At 43.0% G+C, this 26694-nt stretch overlaps 1 protein-coding gene and 1 long non-coding RNA gene across 4 annotated transcripts in view; one reads left to right on the top strand and one right to left on the bottom strand.

The window, feature by feature from the left end:
* The first annotated feature begins 13856 nt into the window (after positions 1-13856).
* On the top strand, positions 13857-14400 carry LOC117358703. Its single transcript, XR_004539061.1, has 2 exons — positions 13857-13956; positions 14146-14400. It is a non-coding gene; the product is annotated as an uncharacterized LOC117358703 (long non-coding RNA).
* A 4157-nt stretch (positions 14401-18557) lies between these two features.
* Positions 18558-26694, bottom strand: part of LOC117359556 (multidrug resistance-associated protein 1-like) — a 128267-nt gene continuing 120130 nt past the window's right edge. For all 3 annotated transcript variants that reach the window (XM_033942530.1, XM_033942531.1, XM_033942532.1), the window contains one exon: positions 18558-19980. In XM_033942530.1, the coding sequence (XP_033798421.1) occupies positions 19842-19980 (139 nt within the window). In that variant the 3' untranslated portion in view covers positions 18558-19841. The remainder of the gene's footprint in view (positions 19981-26694) is intronic.

Genomic DNA, 26694 nt, shown 5'->3' with positions numbered 1-26694 from the left:
GGGGGTAGAGAAGAGAAGCCGGCACAGACCATTAGAGCCCCGGAGCATGCGGGAGATAGGCCAGCCACGGAGGGAAGCTTACTTGCTCTTGCTTACTTCGGGCCTTTCTCGCTGCCGGGTCCTGCCTACTTTCTGTTTCCGTGAAGGCAGGACCCGGCAACGAGAAAGGCCCGAAGTAAGCAAGAGCAGCAAGTTGTAAACTTCTCTCTGTCGCTGCCCTTTGGGAGATAGGTCAGCGACCAAGGGAAACTTGCAACTTGCCTTTGTCTGTAGCGAATCTGCCGGGTGTGTGAGACGGGGGGGGGGGAAATGGGAGGAGTAATGCTGCTGCACCCAATTAGGGGGAGGGGGAAGAGAAATGCTGCTTCTGCTGTGCCCAATTGGGGGGGGGAGAGAAATGCTGATGATACTGCTGTACTCAGTGGGGGGAGGGGGAAGAGAAATACTGCTGCACCCAATTGGGGAGAGAGAGGGAAGGAGGGAGAAGGAAGATCAGGAAAAGGAGGAAAGAGATGCAAAGACCATGGGACGGAGTGAAAGGAGATACCATACCATGGAGTGGAAGAGAGAGATGTCAGGGCATATGGGGGGGGGAAGCAGGGCCAGATTAAAGGATAGGCCCTGTAGGCACAGGCCTAGGGCCCGAAATAGTCAGGGGAGCCTGCCAGTGCTGTGCTTTGGGGCCTCACCCTTGCTGGATTCGCTGGCAGCAGCAGCAGCCTCATCATCATCCCGGGCGAATCCCAACCCGATCCGACCCTCCTATCTCTCCCTCCTTCCCTCATCAGTGACGTGCCAGAGGGAATCACGGCAGGAGAAAGTCCTGAAGCAGCCTGTTTAGAGTCTCGTGATGGGAGGGAGGGAGAGTTAGGAGGGTCGTGGGAGGGAAGAGTAGCAGTCTGCCCCGGGTGTTCGACCTGGCGTCATGAACTTCTTCGGCTAGCATCAGCATTTACAATTCACTGCTGTTGCCAGCTTCAGGCCTTCCTCTCCGCCGGGTCCTGCCTACTTCTGTTTCCATGAAGGCAGGACCCGACAGAGAAGAAGGCCCGAAGCTGGCAACAGCAGCAAATTGTGAATGCTGCTGCCTGAAGAAGTTCATGACGCCAGGTCATGGGTGACAGAAGGAGGAAAAGGAGCAGAGGGGGAGAGACTTGCTGCACCCAACTGGAGGGAGAAAGAAGATGAGGGAGGGAATGGAATGAGATGCCAGGGATTGGAGGGAAGGGAGGGAGGAAGAGATGCCAGGGCATGGAGGGAAGGAGGAAAGTATGCCAGACCAAGGGAAAAGGAAGGAGGAGAAGACAAAGCATGGAGGGGGAGGGAGAGATGGAAGAAAAGGAAAGGAGTGAGATGCTAGAGAATCAGGGAAGGGAAGATACCAGACTATGGGGTGCGAAGGAAAGAAAGGAGAAGAGAGATGCCAGAGCATAGGGGACGGGATGGTGACAGAGAGAGAAAAATGGAGAGGTGGCAGAGCTGAAATCAATCATGTACAAAGGAGAAGAGAAGGGGCACAGGATAGACAGTTTATTGAAGGAGCATAAAAAGAGGGAAGATGCCATATGGAACGGGGAGAGGGCAGACAGTGGATGGAAGGGGCTGAAGCTGTATGGAAGACAGAGCGGACAGAAGCTGGCTAGAAAGAAAAGTGAAGACAAGATGATTAAAGCAAAAACGACAAAAGGTAGAAAAAATTGTTTTGTTGCTTTACGTAGAATCAAGTAGTATTGTATCTATTGATTAAAGTTTATAAATAGGAAATAGAAATAAGGCAGTTTTTTGGGGACTAAACCCCTTTCCTCAGGTCAGGACAGGATACCATAACAGCAGGGTGCTCAAATGGTCGAGTGCGATCGACCAGTAGATCGCAAAGGCAATGTGAGTCGATCGCGTTGCCTTGGCAATCTTTTTCTTCCTGCCTCCCTGAGCCAGGCCAGGCGTGTAGAAGCGCCGTACTCACAAGACTTCACTTCTGACGTCAATTCTGACGTCAGAGAGGAAGTTCTGGGCCAGCCAATCGCTGCCGTGTATTTATGAGCACGTATAACCTGGGTGTAGCACCCTAACTAAACCAAGGTCTAAGCAACAGGCAAAAAGTGAGTTTGAAACATGAAAATTCCTTGAATAGATTGGTTTCCAAAGATTGTTATAGTACAACCAACTTCAGTGTTTTTTGTTTACTGTCAAATAAAGAAATTATGTATAATGAAAGACAAGATATACTTCAGTAAGATGCAACTGAATTATAGCATAACCTGAAAGAACGGGAAACAATGATTTTCCTTTTTTTTTGTAATGTTAAGACTTTTTATTCATATTGTGATGTTCCAAACAAGACTATCTACCAGCTATGGTTCATTTTCTGTTCTGTAATATTTTCTGACCCATTATTGACTCTGGTGTTGCAGCCTGTGCTGTTTATAATACATTTCAATACTGAAGGAAATGTGTTTAAACTTGCTAAATGTGTAAAGTATTGTATGAGAAAATTATATGTATATATTATATTGCAACAGATTCCATTAATAAAATACCTGTTCTTTGTAGATAGTCAATTTATTAAAAAAAAATTTGCTGAAACACTTTAAAATATTCTTGAAACTATGTACAAAGGTTTAATATTTATTTGTGAATAGATTTCGAGCTGTTTCAACTGGCAAAAAAGTTAAAACTACATGAAACTGGCCTGGCTTAGATGACAAGTTTCAAGTTTATTCATTATTTGATTAATCGCCTATCTCTGATTACTAAGCGATGTACATAAAATATTAATATTGGGTAAACAAGAACAAAAATGAATAAAAAGATAAAATCTTTAAACATAGACAAAATTCAACGGGAAACATTAGGATGGAAGGGAAAGAACTACATTTTCTGATAGAAAAGGAAGAACAATTAAGGATAATATACAAAGGGGAAGGGAAAACAAATTAGTTTATTAGGAGTAAAATACACAGTTAAACAGAATAGATTACTACTATAAAGAGCAATTGGCTTTTCAATTAAACATTGAAAGCGTCTTTAAAAAGAAAGCTCTTGAGTTGGCTTTTAAATTTATCAAAGGTTTTCTCCTGTCGTAAGTAAAGCGGGAGAGAGTTCCAAGTTTGCGGTGCTGTAACTGTAAAAATGAATTGCCTTTGTGTATTAATCATTTTAAGGGTGGGAATAACCAATAAAAGTTGTTCGTTTGATCTTAAAGTTTTTTGAGAGGAGTATGGAATTAAAACTTTGTAAATAAATGATGGGATTTTATATAGCAATGATTTAAAGGTGAGTAAAGATAATTTATAAAGAATGCGGTGTGCCACAGGGAGCCAATGTGCCTTTAGAAGTAACGGGGTGACATGATCAAACTTTTTCGCCCCCGTAATTAATTTGATGGAAGTGTTTTGGATAATTTGTAATCTTCTGATTTCTTTTTGGGCCATTCCTTTAAATAAAGCATTACAATAGTCAATTTTTGAGATAATTAATGAATGAATTAATGTATTTAAAGATTTGGGACAGAGGAATTTTGAAATGGAGCGGATTTGACGTAACCTATAGAAAGAATTCTTGACCACATAGCTAACGTGGTCGTGATAAGTAAGATTCTCGTCTAAAATGATACCTAGTATCCGGATTTTATTTACTTGTTTGAGCGTAACTCCTTGTATATCAATAGAAACTGCTATTTTGTGATTTTCTTTCCAAGGAAAGAGTAAAATGTTGGTTTTATTAATGTTTAAGGATAATTTGTTTTGGTCCAACCATAGATGAATCTTTTTAAGTTTTTCATTAATGATGTCAATTTCTGACGCATTGTTAGGGTCTAGGGGATGTAAGAGTTGTACATCATCAGCATAAGCGAATACTGAAAAACCAATAGATTGACAAAGAGTCATAAGGGGAGAAAGGAAAATATTAAACAGCAGAGGGGATAGAATAGAACCTTGAGGAATGCCATAGGAGCTAGAAGAACTCAAAGAAACAGAATCATTAAAAGAGACAATAGAGGTTCGATTAGGATCTAAACCAAAGAAGAACTTGCTCAGAAATGCCAATAGATTGTAATCTATTTAATAACAGATTATGATCAACTGTGTCGAAAGCTGCTGAAAGATCTAGAGAAATCAAAAGGACAGAAGAGTGGTGATCAAGGTGGTATAGTATAGATGATGTCATACCTATTAGGGAATGTTCGGTGGAGTGGTGTTGCCGGAAACCGGTTTGGTTAGGATGAAGTGTATTTGTTTGTTCTATAAAGTTTGATATTTGATTGAAAACAATTTTCTCTGTTAACTTTGCAAGAAATGGGATATTGGCAATTGGCCTATAATTTGATTTCTCTGAGCTGCCTATTTTTTGATCTTTAACAATGGGATGAATAATAGAAGTTTTCCAGGCCGTTGGCATTGTACTGTGTTGTAGACTTTCGTTAATCAGAAAAAGAATTAGAGGTCCAAAAAAGTCAAAATGTTTTTTAAGGATAAAAGGCGGAATAGATTCGTTTCGTGTACCTTTACTATTGATTGTTTTGATTAGAGCTTTTAATTCTTCCAGAGAAGGGAGATGAAATTGAGAGCATTTTGCTGATAACACTGATGAAGTTGCTGTATCAAATGGATCAGGGATAAACTCATTGGTAACTACAAATTTTTCTCTAATATTTTTAATTTTATCTGCGAAATAGGTTGCAAGTTCCTGTGCAGTTGGTAACTGGCTTGAAGAGTGGTCTAGTTTTTTTGAAGATGGGGTAATTGTTTTTAAGATTTTAAATAGAGTTGAAACATTTCTAGCTTTTAAAATTTGATCAGAGTAGTATTTCTTTTTTGCTTGATTTCTTTTTTCTTTGTAAAGATTGGAGTGAATTTTAAATTTTTCTAAATTGGAATGAGTTTTGTTTTTTCTCCAACAGCGTTCAAGGGATCTCAATTGTTTTTTAATTAATAAGAGTTCTGCAGTAAACCAAGGATTCGAGCATTTTCTAGCTGAAATATATTTAGTATGAAATGGAGCTACTTTGTCAAGTAAAAATTGAATATTCTCGTCCCATAATAATAAGTAATCATCTAGTGTGATGGATGTATTGTTAGAAGGTGTAAAATGGAAGTTTTCAGCTAGTTGGTTAACGGATAATGTTTTAAAATCTCTAAATTTGATAATTTTACTAACAGTCTCATTTTTAACTGTAGGAGAGAAATAGGTTAATGGAATTAAAAAATGGTCTGACTACGGGACAGTTATAAAAGAACTGAATGAAAAATTTTTTTTAGATGCCACTGGTATGAAGACCATGTCGATAGTATGACCTGCTTGATGTGTAGGTTGAGAAAGCGTTGTACAAAAATCGATTTGAGTCAAGATAGAAGAAATATCTTTGGTGTAATTGTTGTTTAGGTCATCGAAATGTATATTAAAATCCCCCAAAATCAGGGGGTTAATAGAAGATGAACCAAAATCAAAGAGCAAAGATTCTAATAATTGAAGGGTATTGCTGTTGATTGGTGGGGGTACATAAACTAGTAGAATGTCTAATTTGGGATTAGTACTTAAGGAGAATTGTAATGTCTCGATAATAGAGTTGGTAGAAAAGTTGATATTATGCAATACTAATGAGTCGCGTAAAAATACTGCTAGTCCCCCACCGTGTTTATAAGAGCGATGGTTAAAAAAATATGAGTAGCCCGAGGGACAGGCATATGAAAGATAAGCCTCTTCACCATCCATAAGCCATGTTTCTACCACACATAATACGTCAAAGGCATAATGACTAATAAGATCTTTGATTAGATGATATTTAGTTTTTAAGGATCGAGTATTAATTAAACCAATTTTAAAAGAAGATTTACTAAGATTAATGCAGGTGGGAGTCATTTATTTTACAAAAGGCTTGCTGAAGATGTAAATTTTTGTAAAATACCTATCCCCATTTTACTAAGCTGCCGCGGTAGAGGTTTCTACCGTGGCCTGGAGCGTTAAATTTCTATGAGCGTCTGAGTATTTAGCACCCTGGGCCATGGTAGAACTCTACCGCAGCTTAGTGTACTTTGCAGTATTCCAAGCAGGCATAGTTTCTATAATGAAATATTTAAAAAAGGAGCAGGATCACTTGGCCTTTTAATGGTATATCTGCTGATTTTACAATCTTAGGGGTCCCTTGGTTGGTAATAAGGTTGTATATTTCCTTTTTTTTTTTTTTTTACTAAAGTCGCAATAAACAGTGCTTGTATCTTGTACATGGTCTGCAGTTCTCGTTTAGGTTTTTGGTGAAAACTTTCACTTTGCTCTTCGCTTAACTCACCAAGGTTCTCTGGAAAGCAACCCAAGGCTCGTGGGAGTTAAACGGGGACTCAAAAAATTCTGAAATTAGGATTTTAGGGGTGGAGATCACCAAACCACCAAAATTCAATTCTAGGGCCCCCCTCCCCTTTATTTTGTCTCATAGGTGAGTCTGTACTCACTGTGCTGGAAGCTGCTTGGGCTATACAACTGTAGCCAGAAAGAAAGGGAAGAAGTTCTGCTTCAAACAAGCCTGGAATGCTGACAGCTTGTTTCTTTGGACTGCTCCACAGTCTCCTGATTGGACTGGGACCTCAATCCCTACCAGAATCAGCACATGTGCGACTGGAGGAAGAAAGCTCTGTCAGCCCTGATCCCAGTTAAAAAAAGCCCTCAAAGGAGCTACTCAGTGCTCAAAATCTCTGTGGACATAACCTGGAACGAACCTTGCTCCCAAGGCAATGGTCCCTGAGCATCTGGATTGTTAATGCAGGCTGGCCAAGCAGGCTGCCCTTTGGCTGCAGACTTCTACCCTCAGAGTCCCAAAACTAGGAACCCCTGCAGCACTAAAAAACCTCACAATCAGATGATAAAACCTAAAATTAAAGAAAAATAACCATGAGCAGAAGAGACAACAAGCTCCTACTCTCGCGTATAGAGAGAGAAACTGGAGACTTAAAGGACAGAGTGAAGAGAGGCAGAACAGAAAAATGTAAATGAGGATCTCTACACAGGATTTTGCAACCAGGGATTGTCTACTCATATGTTCAAAAATAATATGCCTATTGTACTAGAAACACAAAAATGTGTGGGGGGGGGGGACTTTTTAGGGCTTAGCATGCAAGAAAGACCTGCATAAGGGTACACAAAGGCTACATTTTACTGCAGCATTGTAAATGGATCGCTTATAGTAATGTATAATGAATTTTACACTAACATATGCATTTCTAAGCTGCTTTACATTAAGGCGGATCACATAAGAGCTTAATATAACATCAAAAACAAAATCAATTTTATTCAGTCCTCTCTAAAACATCATCAATGATAGCTAATCACAATTATTTAATCTAACCTTAAATATTTTTGGACAGCCATGTTTTCAATTATCTAATATAATAAAATGCTAGGCCGCGCATGCGCACTAAAAAAAACGTGTTCCCTGATCCGTCCCGAAAACACGAGTGCGCATGCGCACGTTTTACGTCATCACCTACTCTCCACCTCGCGCCACCGATCACTGTCACCACCTGCTCTCCAGCTCGCGCCACCGATCACTGTTCCTCCTGCACCATGCCACGCCAGGCATGTCCGCCGCCGACCTCAAACTCCTGGGGGCCGCCGGTGCTGTGCTGAGGTCCCGCCTCCCGCTTCCGCCCTACACGGCGCCGCCAGACCAGGCCCTACACTGAGATCCGCGATCAGGGTTGCCATGGAAACCCTGCCGCAGCCTCGCGGCTAAGTAGGGGGACAACAATCGCGCTTATGTTCAAGCCGCCGCCACGACTCCTCTCTCGAACCGCACCAGGATCGAGAGAGGAGCTGCGGCGGGGACTTGAGCATAAGCGCCATTGTTGTCCCCTACCTGCCCAACATAGCTGCAACCAGTGTACTCCAGCAAAGCACAGCCGCCATGACATCACACTCTCCCATACCGTCACGGCCAACCCGGACTGCTGCAGCATCACAAAACCCCTACGGTGTCACTAATGGCAGCACTCCACTCCAAAACACAACCCCCCCCCCCCCCCAAATCCAAAGACAGGGAAGAAGGGAGGGAACGGAGTAACCAACTGCACTCCCGAAAGACGAGGAGGGTGAAAAATCAACTTCCAAACATGACCGTGCGCGACTAAGGCCGAAACAACCATAGCGAGGCTGCGGCGGCCTTCCTCACCCGGCTCACATTTAATCCAAATAAACAACCGGGGCTGCCTAAAGAAACAAACTTTCACGGTGGTTGGCCCGCAAAACAATTCCTGCCGTTGCCGAAATTTGGCCCACCGTTCCTTCCCTTCCTCCATCAGGTACAGTTCATCTCCGCCTATGTTAAAAGGAGCTGCTTTGAAATTGGAGCCCTGCCGCCACGTAACACGTTCCCTCTGCCGCGGTCCCATATGTCAGAGAAGGGGCGGGACCAAGGCAGAGGGGAACGTGCTACGGCAGTGGCAGGCCTCCGATTTCGACGCGGCTCCTTTTAACATTGGTGGATTCACTGCACCTGATGGAGGGAGGGAAGGAAAGGTGGTTGGACGCTGTTGAGCCCCTCTTTAGCCTCAGACCCTCTCCTAACTGCTCCCTCCTGTCTCAGACCACTGGAGCACCTGATGGAGGGAGGGAAGGAAAGGTGGTTGTGTGCTGTTGAGCCCCTCTTTGCCCTCAGACCCTCTCCTAACTGCTCCCTCCTGTCTCAGACCACTGGGGGGAGGTGCCTGTCTTCAGCTACTGGGATGGAGGGAGGGAAGAAGAAAGAAGGGGCCCTGGCAAGCCAGTTATCAAAAGCCAACCATAGCCTGAGACCCCTACATGATATGAATAATGACCAGACAACAAAAGGTAAGAAAAATAATTTTATTTTCTGTTTTGTGATTACAATATGTCAGATTTTAAATGTGTCTTGAGGGAGGCTGCCGCTGCGGCTTTGCACAGAGGGGCACCATTTTCGTGGGAGCCGGCCTTCGGAGAGGCATGGGACGCGGGGACAGATTGCGGAGGGGCTGCCGCTGCGAAGGGCTTTGGAGGGGGAGACAGCCAGACCGCGAGTGTGGGGACGTTGTAAGCGCGGATTGGTCAAGGAGCCGCCGCTGCCGAGGCTTTGAAATTGCTCTCCCACCGTCACTCCCTCCCGCCCCATCTCTGCCTCTGCCCCTGCCCAGGTTCAAAAGCAGGAGACATCTAGCACCCGTTAATCTAACGGGCTTAAACACTAGTTATCTAAATAAGTTATCTTATATAATATGATATTGAGTTGCATAGGCAGCACATTCTACAAAAGAGGACCCTGGTCCATAATATTTTTTTACCCTGAAGATTATAAATGGATCTCAGATAAATTTGGGACATTCAATCTAATTTCAGACTCTGACCTTACATTGGACATTCATCAAGAACCAATTAAGGATCTGAGCAAAACAACTAAGCCAGCTTAACTATTGAACAAACTAGGTAGTCACTTAGGCCCAGGTGTGCTAAAAATGGTCATTAAAACCATGTGGGGTTGATATGGACCAATTTTTTGTCCGATTTTAAAATGGTGATCAATGTTCCAACAAGTGTGCCATAATCCTATTCGATCGCTCGTTGAGAAAATGACACACATACGCAGAGCCGGCAGGTGAAGCCCCGAAGCAGCCTCCTACCACTCAGCTGTTCAGGGCAGGAATACTTTTTTTTTTTTTTTTTTACACAGATGCACGTTTGTTACACACATAGAATACCTGTCCCTATTTTATTAAAAAGTTGTGCCAGACCTCCTGACTGCCACCTGCCCCCCCCCCCCAAACACTGCCCCTCTCCCAAGGATGGGCCCGAACTTAAAAAAAAAAAAAAATTGGCAGGAGGGAATCCCCCTCCCTCCTGCCTCGGCCACCTGGACCCACTCCACCTTTAAATTACAGAAAGGAGGGATGCCCACTTCCTCCTGCCACCTGGTGGGCCCCCCATGGAACCAACCCCTGATGCTGTGAGCCCCCCCATGCCAGGAAACCCCTCCATCCCTGACCCCCATACTTCAAAGAAAATTGTCAGGAGGGATGCTCACTCCCTCTTGCCTTGACCAGTTGGCCCCTCTGGCTCCCTCCCACTGCACCCCTGTACATTATATGAAGAAAAGAGCAGGAGGGATACCTAGTCCCTTCTGCCTGGCAGGCCCCTCTCCAACATGGCAGGCCCCTTCCTGCCAAATCCTGTGATACACTGGGAGGGACCTAAGGCCCTGATAGGCTCAAATGCCTGCCCAGGGGAGGAGCTTTAGGCATCTGAGCTGCTCAGGGCCTTGGGGTCCTCCCAGTGTATCCCAAGATGCACCGGGCAGGGGGCCTAAGGCTCTGATTGGCTCAGATGCCCCCTGGAAAGGGGCTTAAACTGGTTTTAATATTAATGACTTCATTTTAATACTAATGTAGAGTCGGATGCTGCAAGGGATGCACAGAGAAGCATGCATTGAGAGACTGAGTACATCAGTTAGATAAATAACTTCAACGTTAAACCAGTTCAACCGATTTAGCGATGATCATCAGACACTCAGTGACTTTAGTGCTTCATGGCCTTAGTGACACCTGGGAATGGAAAAGAGCAGCCACAGTTAAAAATAAATTCAGAGAACCATAAATATTATCCTTTAACTATTAAATTAGATATCATTTTAATAGCTTGGCAGGGAAGGAGGGGTGCTGGGTGCAGAGCTGGGCAGGGCACTTGAATATAAACCCCCTGGTTTATGTTAGTCAACCATTTTTTCCTCCTTTTTTGGAGGAAAAAGATTACCTTGGTTTATGTTCGAGTATATACGGTATTACAAATTGTGTGCCCTAACAGAATTCAACAGTCCAAACCCCACCCTTTTTTTCACATACAGTAGTTACAGAAATCCAAACGTGTAACTTTTGCAGACTGCTTATGGACTGATGGCATGAAAATTCAGCCACTCTCAACATTTTGGATCTGCTATTTTAATCACATTTCTGTACTGCTCTCACCTGTGCAGGAGGGACTTAAGTGGTCTCCTAATTACTAAAATCTTTACACCCCTCAAGGATTGGAATTTACCATCCCTAATTTCAAATGATTGTATCAGATGAACAAGACTGATAAAGAACTTCAGACTTTATTAAATACAAACAGTGCAGCAATGATTATAAAATTCCTGAGTTAAGAGCTCTTTCCCAGTGATAGGAATAGACCATTTTTATACCAATGTGGACAATATTTTATGTTATTGAAGAAACAAAACGAGGATTTTGAACATTGTTGATTTCCACAGTTCAGCTGTTTTGCCATTGTTCTCTGTGGAAACTTGGGCCATCTTCTTATGATTTATTGCAACCCTAGTATCTGGGTTTCAAAATCTATAACATGAATATGCAAGAGAGATTTGCATATGTTGGACACAGTGCATGCAAATCTGTCTAATGCACGTGCATGGTGGCATCCAGAAAACTAGAATGTTTGATTGGTGGATTTGCTATACTGCCTATTCCATCAAGCAGGTCGTTGGAGTTTACAATTGTTATAAAATCCAATGAATCAATTCAGAAAAGAACACATTAATTCACACCAAGAACATAAAAAGATAGTGTCTGCAGGCTGATTAGTCAGCCCAGTTAACTGCAACCCTACCTGATAACCAAAAGCTAAATTTAAAAGTTTTGAGAATTTTTTTAAATTTGGAAAGTGATTGTTCTGAGCGACTAAACTAAACATTAAGTTTTTGTTTTTTTTTATTTATCAATTTTAAACATTATCATTTATACAAATAATAATTCAAGGAGCGAAGAAATAAATAAAAGAATAACACAATTTTACAGATATTAAGACTTAGTCTTACATTACTATAAATCTCCTCTAGTTCACATTACGGGAGGATATCCCTGAACCTGACATAAAAAAATTAAATAACATATAATCAAGATCTTAAACTAAGATAAACATTAAGTTTATATACTGCATCATCTCCACAATTGTAGAGCTCAGCACGGTTTACAGGTGCTTAGTATAAAAAAGGAACTCCATAGTAAGGGTTACAGGAGCATTACATTAATGACTTCTATTCCGCCTGTACCTTGCAGTTCTAAGCGGATTACATCAAAAAGATAACTGGACATTTCCAGGAAGAGGAATACAATTAAAGATGTTGGGCCTAATACATCAAAATGATAGCTGGACGTTTTCAGGAAGAGGAATACAATTAAAGGCGTTAGGTTTAAATCAATTTTGAAGGGAGGATACTAAGAGGGGGAGAGAGGGGAAAAGAATGGGGGTTAGGAAATTAGGATGAATTTCTTGAATAGTATGGTTTTGATTTCTTTTCTGAAAGCTTTGAGGTCAGTTGAAGCTGTCAGTAGGTTGGTGATGGAGGGGTCCAATTTAGCTGCATGTGTTGCTAGTAAGTTGTCGTACATCTTTTTGCGCTTAGTTCCTTTAAAAGGGGGGTAGGAGAAAGGGGACTGGGTTCTCCTGTCTGGAAGAGAGGTTCTTATTTAGGCGGTTGTTTAGGTGGGAGGGTGCCGTTCCATTTAATGTTTTGAATAATATGCAATATAGTTTGAATTGGATGCGGGCTTGTAGTGGAAGCCAGTGTGAATCTAGGAAGGCGTTGGTGATGTCAAATTTTCCAAGGGAATAGATCAATCTGAGGGCAGTGTTCTGGACGGTCTGTAGTTGTTTTATTAAGTAGGTGGGACAAGGAAGGTAGAGGATATTGCAATAGTCCATTAGACTTAGGACTAGGGATTGGACTATGAGTATGTATTGTTCTTTGTTGAAGAATTTTCTAATTTTGCGAAGGTTGCGCATGGTAAAGAATGCTTTTTGTGTGATTTTGTTGATTTGCACTTGAAGAGTGCAACATCTGCATAGTATAAAGAAGCTTTACAAGAACTTAGTATAAAGAGGGAACACCGTAGTAAGGGTTAGAAGAAAAAATATAGAGGGAAGATAGTAATACATTTTTGAGAATAGCCAAGTTTTCAGATTTTTTCGGAATAGTTGGAAGGAACCCAGATTCCGAAGTGGAGTAGTAAGGTTATTCCAAAGCTCTGTGACGATACAGAGCCAAATAATAAAAAGTAGATTGTTGAGTAGGGATTGGGGGGTTTTGAAGGTTAGGTCTGGTTATGATGTGTGGAGAGTAGAATGGGACTTTCTTAAAAGGAAAATGAATGATGGTTATTCTATTGATGATAACATTGTTTGCTATTCCCTAACTATCATTAATATAAAAATATTTTAAATTAAAAGTAGATTGTCTTGTATTTTCATAGTTATCATTTTTGGTCCAGGTAAAAATAGTCAGGTGATTGCAGAGTTCTAACAAGGTTATAAAGAATAGTTAAAGAAGTGAGATAAGGGGGACTGGCTCACATAGTAAGCCTTATGAGTTAGGCAGAGAACTTTGAAAAGGCATGATGATGTAATTGTTAACCAATGTACCCTAACAAATAGTAGTGTAAGATGATCATATTTCTTGGCTCAGCAGAGTAGTCTGATCACTGTTTTAAAGAGGCAATGCCAGCATATGCAATGTTACAATAGTCAAGGTGTGATATTAAAAATACCTGAATCAAAGTGTGGAAGAAGGTGAAGTCTAATATACCCTGTAGACCAGTGGTTCCCAACCCTGTCCTGGAGGAACACCAGGCCAATTGGGTTTTCAGGCTAGCCCTAATGAATATGCATGAAGCAAATTTGCATGCCTATCACTTCCATCATATGCAAATCTCTCTCATGCATATTCATTAGGGCTAGCCTGAAAACCCGATTGGCCTGGTGTTCCTCCAGGACAGGGTTGGGAATCACTGCTGTAGACCTTGAAGTGTCTGCAAAATAAACAACAATCTTAGCAATGCAGTAGGAAGTGAGACTGGACAACCCCCCCCCCCCCAACTATGCAAAAAAATGAGAGTGCCACTAAAGGTAGCTGGAAAGCAATAACCGCAAATGCAGTCTAAGCTACAAAGTTCATGATCTAGAGCAGTGGTCCCCAACCCTGTCCTGGAGGGCCAGTTGGGTTTTTGGGATAGCCCTAATGAATATGCATGGGGCAGATTTGCATGCCTGTCACCTCCATTATATGCAAATCTCTCATGCATATTTATTAGAGCTATCCCAAAAACCCAACTGGCCTGGTGGTCCTCAAGAACAGGGTTGGGGACCACTGATCTAGAGATCCTGATGTTAAGAGGCAGTCTTAGATATTGTTTCTATCACAGAAACATGGTTCAGTGATTCCCATGGATAGGATGCTAACATACTGGGCTATAATCTTTTTAGGAAGGACAGGGATGGCCGAAAAGGTGGAGGAGTAATTGTGTAAAGAACAATATCCAAGTGACTGAAATCAAGCTGCCTAGGGAAAGGAGGAAATGATATGAATAGCTTTGAAAGAGAAGATGGAACTTCTATCTACATGGGAGTTGTCTACAGACCTATGACACAATCGGAGCAACTTGATAAAGATCTGGTTGCAGAAATCTAGAAATTGGGAAAGAGAGGGGAGATGCTGCTGCTCGGTGATTTCAACCTGCCAGATGTGGATTGGAAAGTTTCATCTGCAAAATTGGAAAGAAACAGAGATCGTGGATACCTTTCAAAATGCTTTCCTCAGGCAAATGGTGACAGAACCCACAAGGGAAGAAGCGATGCTGATCTCACAAATGGGGAAAGTATCTAGCGTCCAAATGAGTGCCCACCTGGGTAGTAGTAATCATCAAACAGTGGGTAGTAATCATCAAACATTTTGGTTTGATGTAACAGCTATAGTGGAGGATGGCCACACAACTCAAAAGTCCTGGATTTCAAATGTACAGACTTTAGCAAAATGAGGGAGTACCTGAACAAAGAGCATGTAGGATGGGAGGATATGAGAGAAGTGGAAAAACTGGTCCATGCTGAAAGGAGCAATAAAATTGGCTACCAACCTTTATGTGAGGAAAACAAACACAAAAGAAAGGAAACCAATATGGTTTTCCAAATAAGTGATGGAGAAAATAAAGGCTAAAGAGTTGGCATAGTGAAAGAAAAGCACAGCAAGGAATATAGGATGAAAATGAAAGAAGCTGAGAGAGAGATACATCTGGTGAAAGAGCAAGTGCAAATGGCTAGAAATGTTAAAGGATGACAAAAATTTTTTCAGGTATATCAGTGAAAGGCAAAAAAATGATTGTGAGGTTGAAAGAAGCTACAAACTGCTAGTGAAGACTGATGAAGAAAAAGTTAACTTGCTAAACAAATACTTTTGCTTTGTGTTAACAGAAGAAAATGCTGGAGAAGGACTGTAATTAGTTGGCAAAGTTACACGTGAGAATGGAGTGGATACTGCATTGTTTACGCAAGAAAATGTTTATGAATAACTTAAAAAAATTGAAGGTGGACAAAGCTTTGGGACCAGACAGCATCCATCCCAGGATCTTGAGGGAGCTCAGAGAGGTTCCGGCAGGTTCTCTTATAGATTTGTTCAATAACTCCTTGGAGAGGGAGAGGTTCTGTGGGATTGGAGACGAGCAGATGTGGTCCCTCTTCACAAAAGTTGTCGCAGAGATGAAGCGGGACTCACTTTGGTTGCTGGAAAAATAATGGAAGCGTTGCTGAAGGATAGGATAGTGAATTTCCTAGAATCCGATGTTACAAGATCTGAGGCAACATGGCTTTACTAAAAATGGTTGTTCACAAAATGTTTAAAAATAACTTAACTAAGACAGTTAGAATAGTTGGACCCAGTGAAGATATAGTGCGTGAAGCTGGATACAGTGAAACGTTTTGAGTATCGTGGTGGCACTTCTGAGGGTCGGTGAACACTGAAGAAATTTTTGACAAGTGTGAGTCTATAGAAAGGGGTGTGGAGGTGACATCCGTTTCACATTTCTATATGTACAACTTTACTTGCACAAAAGTTATTATATAAAGTTATAGTGCTAATCTCCAAATTTACTAAAGGTAAATCATGCCAATCAAATCTGATTGAATTCTTTGATTAGGCAACCAGAGAACTGAATTGAGGTTGTGCACTAGATATAATGATTTCAGCAAAGCCTTTGACATGGTTCTGCATCGGATGCTCTTGAATAAACATGATGGGCAGAATTTAGGACCCAAAGTGGTAAACTGATTGACGGACAGAAGCCGTGGTGGTTAATGGAATTCGCCTGGAGAAAGGAAAGTTGAGTAGTGGAGTGCCACAAGGATTGGTGTTGGGGCCAATTCTGTTCAGTATACATTTGTGAGTAACATGGTGAAGGATTAGAAGGTAAAGTTTGCCTTTTTTGTGGATGAGCCCAAGATTTGTGGAAAATATGAAAAAGGATCTGCAAAAGTTAAAAGAATGGTCTAATGTTTGGCAACTAAAATTCAATGCAAAGAAGTGCAGAGTAGAAATCCAAGGGAACTATATGTGGTGAGAGGCTGATATGCACAGATGGGGAGAGAGGGACCTTGGGGCGATAGTGTCTGAAGGTGATGAAACAGTGTGACAAGGTGGTGGCTGTAGCCAGAAGGATGCTGGGCTGTACAGAAAGAGACATAACCAGCAAAAGAAAGGAGGTCTTGAGGTCCCTGTACAGGTCGTTGGTGAGGCCCCACTGTGTTCAGTTGGCTAAGGATGTAAAAAGACTTGAAGTGGTCCAGAGAAAAGTGACAAAAATGGTATGAGACTTGCGCCAAGAGCTTGGAAGATCTGAATATGTATACTCTAGAGGAGAGGAGGGACAGGGGAGATGTGCTAGACGTTTAACTACTTGAAAGGTATTAATTTAGAAACAAATCTTTTCCAAAGAAAGGAAAATGGTAAAACTAGAGGGCATGAATTAAGGTTGCAGGGTAGCAGACCTAGTAGTAAGTTTAGGAAATTCTTTTCATGGAGAGGGTGGTAGATGCTTGGAATTCCCTCCCAAGGGAGGTGGTGATGAAATTCAAAAAAGTGCGGGTTAAACACAGAGGAGCTCTAATTAGAAAATGAATAGTATAAAACAAACTAAGGCTGGTACAGGGCAATCCTGCAAGGTCTTTGTCTCATATATGGTGATTTGGTTTAGGATGAGCTGAGAGGGCTTTGATAGAAGCTCCAGTGACAGGATGGTTAGGATGGGCTGAAGTGGGTTTCAATGGCAACTCAGGCAGTGGGAACCTAAAGACAGTACTGGGCGGATTGCTATGGTCTATTATCCAGAAATATATATATATATATTTTTAAAAGAGACTATTTAACCATGAATGTATAATAAATGCGACTGTTGGGCAGACTGGATGGGCAGTTTCTAGCACAGAGAGCCGTGCTGAATGGCCTACGTTGCTCCCGACGCTCATAGGAACTCGAGCATTGGGAGCAGCGTGGGCCATTCAGCACGGTTCTCTGTGCTCAAAACTGCTAGCGTAGTTTCGTAGAAGGGAGGGTTAGTTTCTCTATTCCCCTTCCCCTATGATATTAAGGCTAACCCTATTACTCTAAAATAATCACAGCTTCTCAAGAGCAATATATCTGGTTGTACTTCATGTGTTTGTGTGCCTCAAAGGTCCCATTATTTCAAGGATATCTATAATAAGCACCCTGCAGTGTTTCTACTACTTCATTACACAATGTTGCATCAACTACACATTTAAATAGATCAGTTAACAGAGGTGGCTGGGGAGACCCTTGCGGATTCAAGGGATAAGTTTTAATATTGCAAAAGCATTATGACAACTAGCGTTAACAACAACTAGCTTTATTTTCCCTTGTGTCAGTCTCTGTTTTGACTTCTTGAGATTTAATGATCTGTTTTTCTAGAATCTGCTCTTCTTAGTAACAGAACATTGAAATACAATCAAAATGTGTTTCTTAGGAGACAGCAGGAACTTTTTGTACAATGTTATTTTGCTCTTTGTCCTCTGGCCCCCAAACAGACAAAAGTATGTGTAGTGTAAGAACAGATCCATTTTTACCTACTTGGAAAAGTATGCATGGTATTGGTTCATGGCTGAGAAAAAGAAGGTTTTCTATGTATAAAGGGAGGAGAGGGACTTGTACAAAGTCTCACAATTAAGTTCATGAATTCATCCTAGAAAAAGTGCTACCTCGTTGCTGAATATAGCTACGGTCACCTTCAAAGTACTCCCCTTGGGAAGCTATACACCGATGCCAATGTCTAGTCCATCCTTTAAAGCAGTGGTCTCATACTTGTGGCCCGGGGGGGGCACATGCAGCCCGCCAGGTACTAATTTGAGGCCCTCGGAATGTTTATCATAATCACAAAAGTAAAATAAAACAGTTTCTTAATCATATGTCTCTTTAGCTATAAATTACAATTTTATTATTAAGACTTAGCCAAAAGGAAAGATTTATAAACTATAAAAATTTTACCTCATGCAAAATTGTCAGTTCTTTAATAAGACATTATTTTTTCTGAGGCCCTCCAAGTACCTACAAATCCAAAATGTGGCCCTGCAAAGGGTTTGAGCTTGAGACCACTGCTTTAAAGCAATTTTGGAACTCTTTTTCTGGAATGATCATCAGGACTGTTGTCGTATTACCCTTCATGTCCTCAAAATGTCTTCCTTTCAATATTTCTTCTATCTTCAGGTAAAGCAAAAAATAATTTGAAGCCAGATTAGGTGAGTAGGGAGGGTGTTCCAACACAGTTATTTTTTTATTGGCTAAAAACTCCCTCGTCGACTTTGCCATGTGAGCTGGTACATTGCCATGAAGCAAGAACCATGAGAGACCCTTTTTGCACACACCTTTCTTATGCCAAGATTTTCAGTTAAGATTTTCCCATTTCTCCATCGATGTTTACTTAGTCTGTTATGCTTCTCACAGTCAGCCAACAATTTTGACGCACAATTTAACAAATTTTTGCAATGGCCGCCCTGACCTCTCCATCAGTGAGGCTCTCTTTTTACCCCTCAGTAAAACGTTACTCCACTTGTACACTGCTGGCATTATCCCCATAAACTTGTAGTAGCATGTCTCTGATTTCACTTCCACTCTTGCCAAGTTTAACAAGAAATTTAATGTTTGTTCATTGCTCTAAGTCAAACTCCAAATAAATCATAAATATTTGAAATGCTGCCAAAGGTACTTTAAAGATAATAAACAGGAGCAGCTATAGTCTACTGACTATAGCTGCTTCTGTTTATTATCTTCTAAGTCAAACTCTGACATTCTTGCTATGACACACAACAATAATGAATGCCATTCAGCAAGACACCACCACCACACGTCGAAACAAACACAGCTGTGAGACACTGATATACCAAGGTTATGAAACCTTACCGAGTTGTTTGTACAGTGATGGCAAATTCATTAACTTAATTATCAGACCTCATATGCACAGAAATGCCTTGTACATTTGTTAATAATGTACTGCCTTATCATGCCTTGAATCAGTATGTACTAAGATGATTTATCCCATTAACCAACTTTTTTTTTTTTTTTTTAAATCAAAATGACAATAATCACTTCTGGCAAGCCCTTACACTAGTAGGAAAATAATTCATATAAAAGTCATATTATTCAATACAATAAAAGAATCAGTGCTAAAATTTAAAAATCACAATATTACTTGAGTTCAGGTCCTAGCTCCATTCCATTTTCAAAGTCAAAAATTTCTACTTGGTCAAGTCAAATATGCAAAGCATTTTTCCCAAATACAGAAAATTAGACCCTCCGCCCATACCTTTGTACATTTGCCTTCTGGTTTGGAAATAGTTCGTTTTCAGGATGTGTTTTAAAGATGATTTTGGAAGTTAATCAATAAACTTGATTCTAAGCTCAACTCAAGTCCTGCTGTAGCCCACTACATTCTCTACCTCAAGGCTCTAGCTTGCTTGGACTAAACTGAAAATGCATCTCAAAGAGCACCAGAGAAGGCAGCCCATGGTGTTTTTAGTTTTCAGAATTCATCAGCTGTACTCTCTTCATCTTGTCTTATCCCAGCTTCTGCTACCATTTTTGAGAAAATCCCCTTCTTCCGTATTAAAACAGATGGGGTATCAAATTCCATTATTCTGCCTGAATCCAGCACCAGGACCCTGCAAGAATAAAAACAAATCTAATATAAGAACAAGCACAACTAAACAAAACTTGAACCTTTTGTCCTGTGAAACATCTCATATATGCTGAACATGGGAATATTTTGTATTCATTAAATTTTTTATTTGCTTTTGAGTGCTTAAAGATTGTTATAGTTCCATAACTTATGGTTTTGCTAAAGTAAATCTGCAGAACTATTGTCACATTAATTTAAGGTCCTGCAAACCTACTTTTTGTGATATGGTAAAATGGAGAGGGCACAAAGATTTGCCAGATAAACAGCATGACAATCTACAGTCTAATACTAGAAACAGCATATCCATAAACATCACATATAATAGACAATGGGGTTAATACATAATAAATCATGGAGGTGAAGGGAATGGCACGACATAGCAAACCTGAGGATAAAGCTAAAGATTTCCTACAACCAAATCAAGCTGCTAACCCTAGTTCATGGCATTGTGTAAATATCTGCTTCATCCCTGTCTTCAGGAAACACATAAGGTGCAATTCTATAAAGAGTGCTAAAAACCTGAGCACTAACTTGTGGGGAGTGTGTGGTGCAGTGGTTAGAGCCACAGCCTCAGCACCCCAAGGTTGTGAGTTCAAATCCCACTCTGCTCCTTGTGACCATGAGCAAGTCACTTAATCCCCCATTGCCCCAGGTACATTAGATAGAGTGTGAGCCTGCCAGGACAGAGAGGGAAAAATGCTTGAGTACCTGAATGTACACCACTTAGGTTATAAGTGGTATATAAATACTAAAAATGGTAAAATTATGTCTTACCTGTTAATTTTCTTTCCCTTAGACGCAGCAGATGAATCCAGAGACCAATGGGATAGCTCACATCTACCAGCAGGTGGAGATAGAGAAACTGATTAACAGGTGTATTTATTGGCTGGCACTCCTCCTGTCTCATCAGTATAGCTCCATGCCCAAGCACATTTGACCATCAATAGGTATAGCATGTAAAAAACTTCTTTCCCAGAATACATCGGAAACAGCACCGATACAGAATACAACCATTAACAACAACCAATTACTAAAAGTCGCACACGCAGAAACCGACCACCAAATATCAGAAAGGGTGGGGCTCTGGATTCATCTGCTGCGTCTAAGGGAAAGAAAATTAACAGGTAAGACATAATTTTACCTTCCCTAGCAACAGCAGCAGATGAATCCAGAGACCAATGGGATGTAGCAAAGCAATCCTAAACCTGGGTGGGAAGCAAATACCTCCTCAGCAACAATCGAAGCACCAAAAAGCCCATATTGTATGTGCTCGCACATCCATGCAGAAATGCGGAGAGAAGGCACTCTCGGAAGACTAGTAAGCCGCGAGACAAATATCCTCCAAGGAAATCACCTCTGGGCCGAGCCCAAGAAGCAGCCATTGTTCCAGCGGAATGTTCATGAAGTTCCAACGCCACCCGCTCCCCTGCCAGCAGGCAAGCATAAAGAATGTCCTTCTGGACCCATTGAGCGAGGTAGGCATCGGACGCCGCCATACGCCTGAGGCGTCCCTTGAAGAATACAAAAAGGAGATATAAACAACTAACAGTTGTTAGACACCGAGCTCGCGGAGAACGCTACATACGTCTCAAAAAATGCAGTGAATAAAAAGCACTGCTCCCACTATCTCCTCCCAGGACAAAAGAAGGAAGAGCGAGCATGACGTAAAAGAAAGGATGACACCTCCCTAGAAAGAAAAAGTGGTACCATCTGAACTGATACCCCATAAGATGGAAATAAGAAATAGGCATCCCCGTTGAACAAGGCCTGCAACATCGCAACTGCCGAGCTGAAGCCATGGCCACAAGGAATCCCATGGTGAACGGCCCAGCTCTTTAGAGTCCCAAAGGACTAGGCTAAAATGAAGCCATCGGTAAGCGTAGAAGAAGAACGTGAAGATTGTACTCCAAACCGGGCTTTCTAAGAGGCGCACGAATATACCGCACTTTGTTCAGGAACTGAACTACAGGAAACTGAGAAGTCAGCGAAGGGCCATATACCTAGTCCCTGTAACAAGCCAAGAATAACACAAGAAGCTGAAGGGAAGTGAACGCTAAGTCCCCAGCAATACACTAGTGCCAAAAAGGAAATTTGGAGTGGTTCAAACTTGAAGAAGCGCCCAATAACGGAAAACCCTCCAACCGGAAGCAGAAGACACAGGAGATGCCCATAGCCTCTGGATAAGAGAAGAAACAACCATCTTCACATAACCCGTACACGTCAGCCAAGAGTGACCAAAAAACTAGGTTGAAATACTAAAGTAGTACAAATATCCACGTGGATCGGATCCTAGGCGGGTAAGGCCGGAGAAGCCATGAAATTTCCGAGTCAAGCTGTCGAAAGACTCATCAGATCCGCATAGGAAGGAAGGCGCCGTCAATCTAGGGATTCTACACATACTGTGCCCGGAAGGCGAGCTCGAGATGGCCAATCCAAGTCATCATCAGCCAGCGGAAAACACTGAAAATGAGAAGGCAGTGGCGAGAAAGGAGCTATGCAGGAACCCCTTCTAACTCCCACTCCCTGGGCCCGCTGAAGCAGCTAGGAAAAGTAGAATTGAGAGACAGGGCCATGAGGTCCAGGTCAAAGAGATCTCGCTTCCCTAAAAGGAGCTAGAATGCCTGAGCCACAAATCCCAATATTCAGGATGCAGAAGATTATACTAGTACTAACCTGCACACTTCCAAGAGTGTACACAGCGCTGTACACAGAAACATCCAAGAAATGGGCCAGGTTCAGTTTCCGCGGAGAGATAGTCCTGATTCAAAAAAGGATCTGCCAACAGAGGATGAAGGTAAGAGTCCACCCAATGAAGCAGAACAACTTCCCCTGCTAACCGAGTACAACACCTACTGCCCAAGCTGTAGAGAAAAATTTCCATCCGAATACTGGCTAAAAGGATCCTTAGCAGTATTCCAGGAGAATAATCAGAAGCTCCAGAAAGGTAGCCTGACCCTGCTCAAGAGTAGAAGAATGAACAAGTACGGAGTCGCCTCCTGAAGCCCAGACTCCAGGAGCTGAGGAAGGAAGCCATCAAGTCTCCCCAACCCGACAGCCCGGAAAGGGTAGAGGACAAGAGCAAGTCCAGCAAAGACCGAGGCAAGTCTCTAAGAGCGACATCGCCCTGAGCCATCCTATCTCCCAGAGCGAAGCAGGAGGAGCATCCTAAATAAATGGATCTCAGAGATACTGGGAACAACTGAAACTAAAGCAACAGCTTTAGTAGCAGAAGGGAGTAGCAAGCCGAAGTTCCCAGTGAGTTAGCAAAAAAGAAACCTAGAAACTGTCTAGAATCCCATACTCTTAGACCAGACAAGAGACGAATAAATCCACTCTGAGACCGAGACGCAACGTCCCCGTCTCCGGAAAGAAGCCCCTGGCCCTCCTATATGAACCAAAAATAACATCCCGAAGTACCTCGAAAGAGTACCTAAGAAAAAAAGGGCTGCAAATTTGAAAAAGTACGAGCAAGGAATTGCGGAAAAGAAACTAACCTTTTCATGTCAGTCAAATGGCCTGACTGGAATTTGTTCTAACCAAGCAGGCAGTCAAGAAGAATCAGATGAGTCGCCTGGCTGCGCCAAAACGGTCCACCGCTTACTGCTTCTAAAACGCTTGTGAATCCAAGGGTAGGCGAACTGGCATGTACCAGGACCTAAAGTGCCGGTCCAAGGGAGGCAGGCAAACCTAGGGCCGACTTCTAGTCCCTAGAGAAACTGTAGATCCCCTCCCAGGTTGCCAGCAGAAAAGTGTAACCCGAGAACTAATGCCGCAGCATGGGATCTAGCCTGCCCAATGCTCCCGTCTTGGCCACCCTACATTCAGTGGTACTCCAAGAACTACAAGAACCGTCTCGAGGACCAGTAACACTTCCAAGAAAAACACCAAACAGAGACACTCCATGAACAAACTGAAAATCTGAGGAATATGCAAAGGTGCAAACATCCTGGAAAAAACATACACCACTCCCTGATCTGATAGCAAAGCGATGACTCCCTCATGTGAAAGCCTGACGAGGCCATGGGAGAAGACAAGATCCCCTCAGAATGAAACACAAGAGGACAGAAAACAGCAGTACGATCACTGCAGGAACTGGAAGAAGAATTCCAGGTGAGTAATACCATGTCCTTGGGAACCATAGTCAGGACTTAACCCCTGACCTTTGGAAGATACATGCCGTGCTTTCAAGCGCTGAGCTATGTGGGAGACTGGCCTGAAAACCGGATTAACTCCATGCTACGGGAGCGAAAAAGACGTATGGGCCATAAAGGGAAGACGAACGAGATGCAATCAAAATATTGTATCTACTGCCCTTAGGAAAACCACATCAAATCAACAGGAATCAGGCAAATGCGTTGTGACTTGCCCATATGACAGGTCCCTGACCCTGGGAGAGCCGAAAGACCTGACAGAGGGTATGCAGTTCAGGGTGGCCCAGGGAAGACAAACGATGGGCCTAGGAACACAGAAAAAGATAGGTATGCCCGAAGGAAATTGGAAATAGCCCCTATGTCCCAAAGACTGCTACAAAAGTCAGGAAGCAGTTCAATAGCGCCACCAGACACCGTCAATGCAGCCCCAAAGGTATCAAAAGTAAGAAAATCGCTGAACATACATAGTGTCACCCATGGGAGACCTCGAGCGAGATGCAGAGATTCCCAAAAGTGAAAAACCTGGGACCTCTCCTGCGACTGACCCAATTATGGTGAGACACGGCTTCTACCAACCCCGTACGGAGGGAAGCCGAAACTGGGGGGAGAAGAATAGCGCCAAACCGCATGCAAATGGGGCTGCAAAAATAAAAATCCCATAAGAGATCACCGAAGCACAGCCATTCAATCAACTCGGGAGATTCCCCCACCTTGGGCTCCAATATGAACCCAGGATAAACTGTAAGCTTCTGCCGTCGCACTCGACCTGAAAGGCCGAGAAGCAACGGCTGAGCCAATAGAAGCCGGATATCAGAGAAAATACTGAACGCCGCGGCATCCTCCCCCCAGAACAGCAGCGCTAGTCTTTTACTCAGAAAAGACTGCGGCTCTTAGCCGGAGACTCAAACACCGCCGTGGCAAGCGGCTTAAGCCACGTTGTGACGTGCTCCTCCGAGCCAGCGAAAACACCAATGCTGGTATCGCCAGCCTCATGGAACTGGGAGGTAACAACAGGGAGACCGAGAAAGGTGCAGAGAGAAAGAAAACCGCCGAAACAGACCAGAAGAACGCCCCATCGCGTCTGCCAGCGTCGGAGCACTCTTGCGATCCAACAGCCCACGGAAGAGGCACGGGCTCTCTACTCTATATTACCCCGACCTCAGCCGCGGCCCCTGCCAAATTACGGGCCGCCTCAGCGTACCACGATGCAAATGCGAGGATACCCCCCCGCCCACACAGGAAACCCCCAAGTGTCTCCCGTGCGCGGGAAGGCAGCCGCTCCTCCAACCGAGCCCAAACTACAACGCGGGGGCTCAGTCCACTCACCTATGCCACAACAAGAAAATACGCTGCCAAAAACGAACCGTTCACCAAAGTTTAGCGGCTGAGAAAAGAGCAAACAACCGGCTAACCACGCGACTGTTCCCCGAAGCACCAAACATCACCAACAACCAACAAAATATAACTTGCAATTGCAAAGTAACAAAAGGCATACTCACAACCCAGCTTACAAGGCTGTAAGACTCCGGTAGGAACAGGGTGAGTACTACTAAGAGTACCCAATCGTGGATAGCAACTGCAGTCTCTATTTTTTTTTTATTTTTTTTTAGGGAAAGAAGAAAACTAGAGACCCAGATAAACCCTCTATCAGAGGAGGGAGGGTGAGGCAGGGACAAGGGGGGGCCCAAGTGTAACCTCTAAAGCCGGCACCGCTCAGCCGGACACCCCTGTCTTACTGAAGAGAAAGAATCTCAACAGGAGAAATAGAATCAATTGTAAGCTCACTGAAGAGAAAAATCTCAACAGGAGAAATGGAATTTCCAGCCATCATCAGAATCCAGGAGCAACTGGAAAGCAATGTTACTTACCGTAACAGTTGTTATCCAGGGACAGCAGGCAGCTATTCTCACTAGGGGGTGATGTCATCAGACAGAGCCCCGGTACGGACGTCTCACAAGCACGTGTTGCTTGTAGAAACTTAAAGTTTCTAGATGCCCGCACCGCGCATGCGCCGGTGCCTTCCCGCCCGGAGATCCGGGCGTGTCTCCTCAGTTCAGGTAGCTAGCCTGAGAAGCCAACCCAGGGGAGGTGGGTGGGACGTGAGAATAGCTGCCTGCTGTCCCTGGATAACAACTGTTACGGTAAGTAACATTGCTTTATCCCAGGACAAGCAGGCAGGTATTCTCACTAGTGGGTGACCTCCAAGCTAACCTCAGTGGGATGGAGGGGGAGTTGGCGACTTAAGAGAATAAATTTTTCAATACTGTTTGGCCAAACTGTCCATCCCGTCTGGAGAGAGTATCCAGACAATAATGTGAGGTGAATGTGTGAACCGAGGACCAGGTGGCAGCCTTACAAATTTCCTCGATTGGTGTCGATCTGAGGAATGCTACTGAGGCTGCCATTGCTCTGACCTTATGGGCTGTGACCTTACAAGGAAGTGATAATCCAGCCTGGGCATAGCAGAAAGAGATACAAGCCGCCATCCAATTCGAGATGGTGCGCTTTGATACGGGTCTTCCCAACTTATTAGGATCGAAGGAGAC

Source organism: Geotrypetes seraphini, chromosome 4, assembly GCF_902459505.1.
Source record: "Geotrypetes seraphini chromosome 4, aGeoSer1.1, whole genome shotgun sequence".
NCBI lineage: Eukaryota > Metazoa > Chordata > Amphibia > Gymnophiona > Dermophiidae > Geotrypetes > Geotrypetes seraphini.
This window is presented reverse-complemented; position numbering and strand designations above follow the sequence as displayed.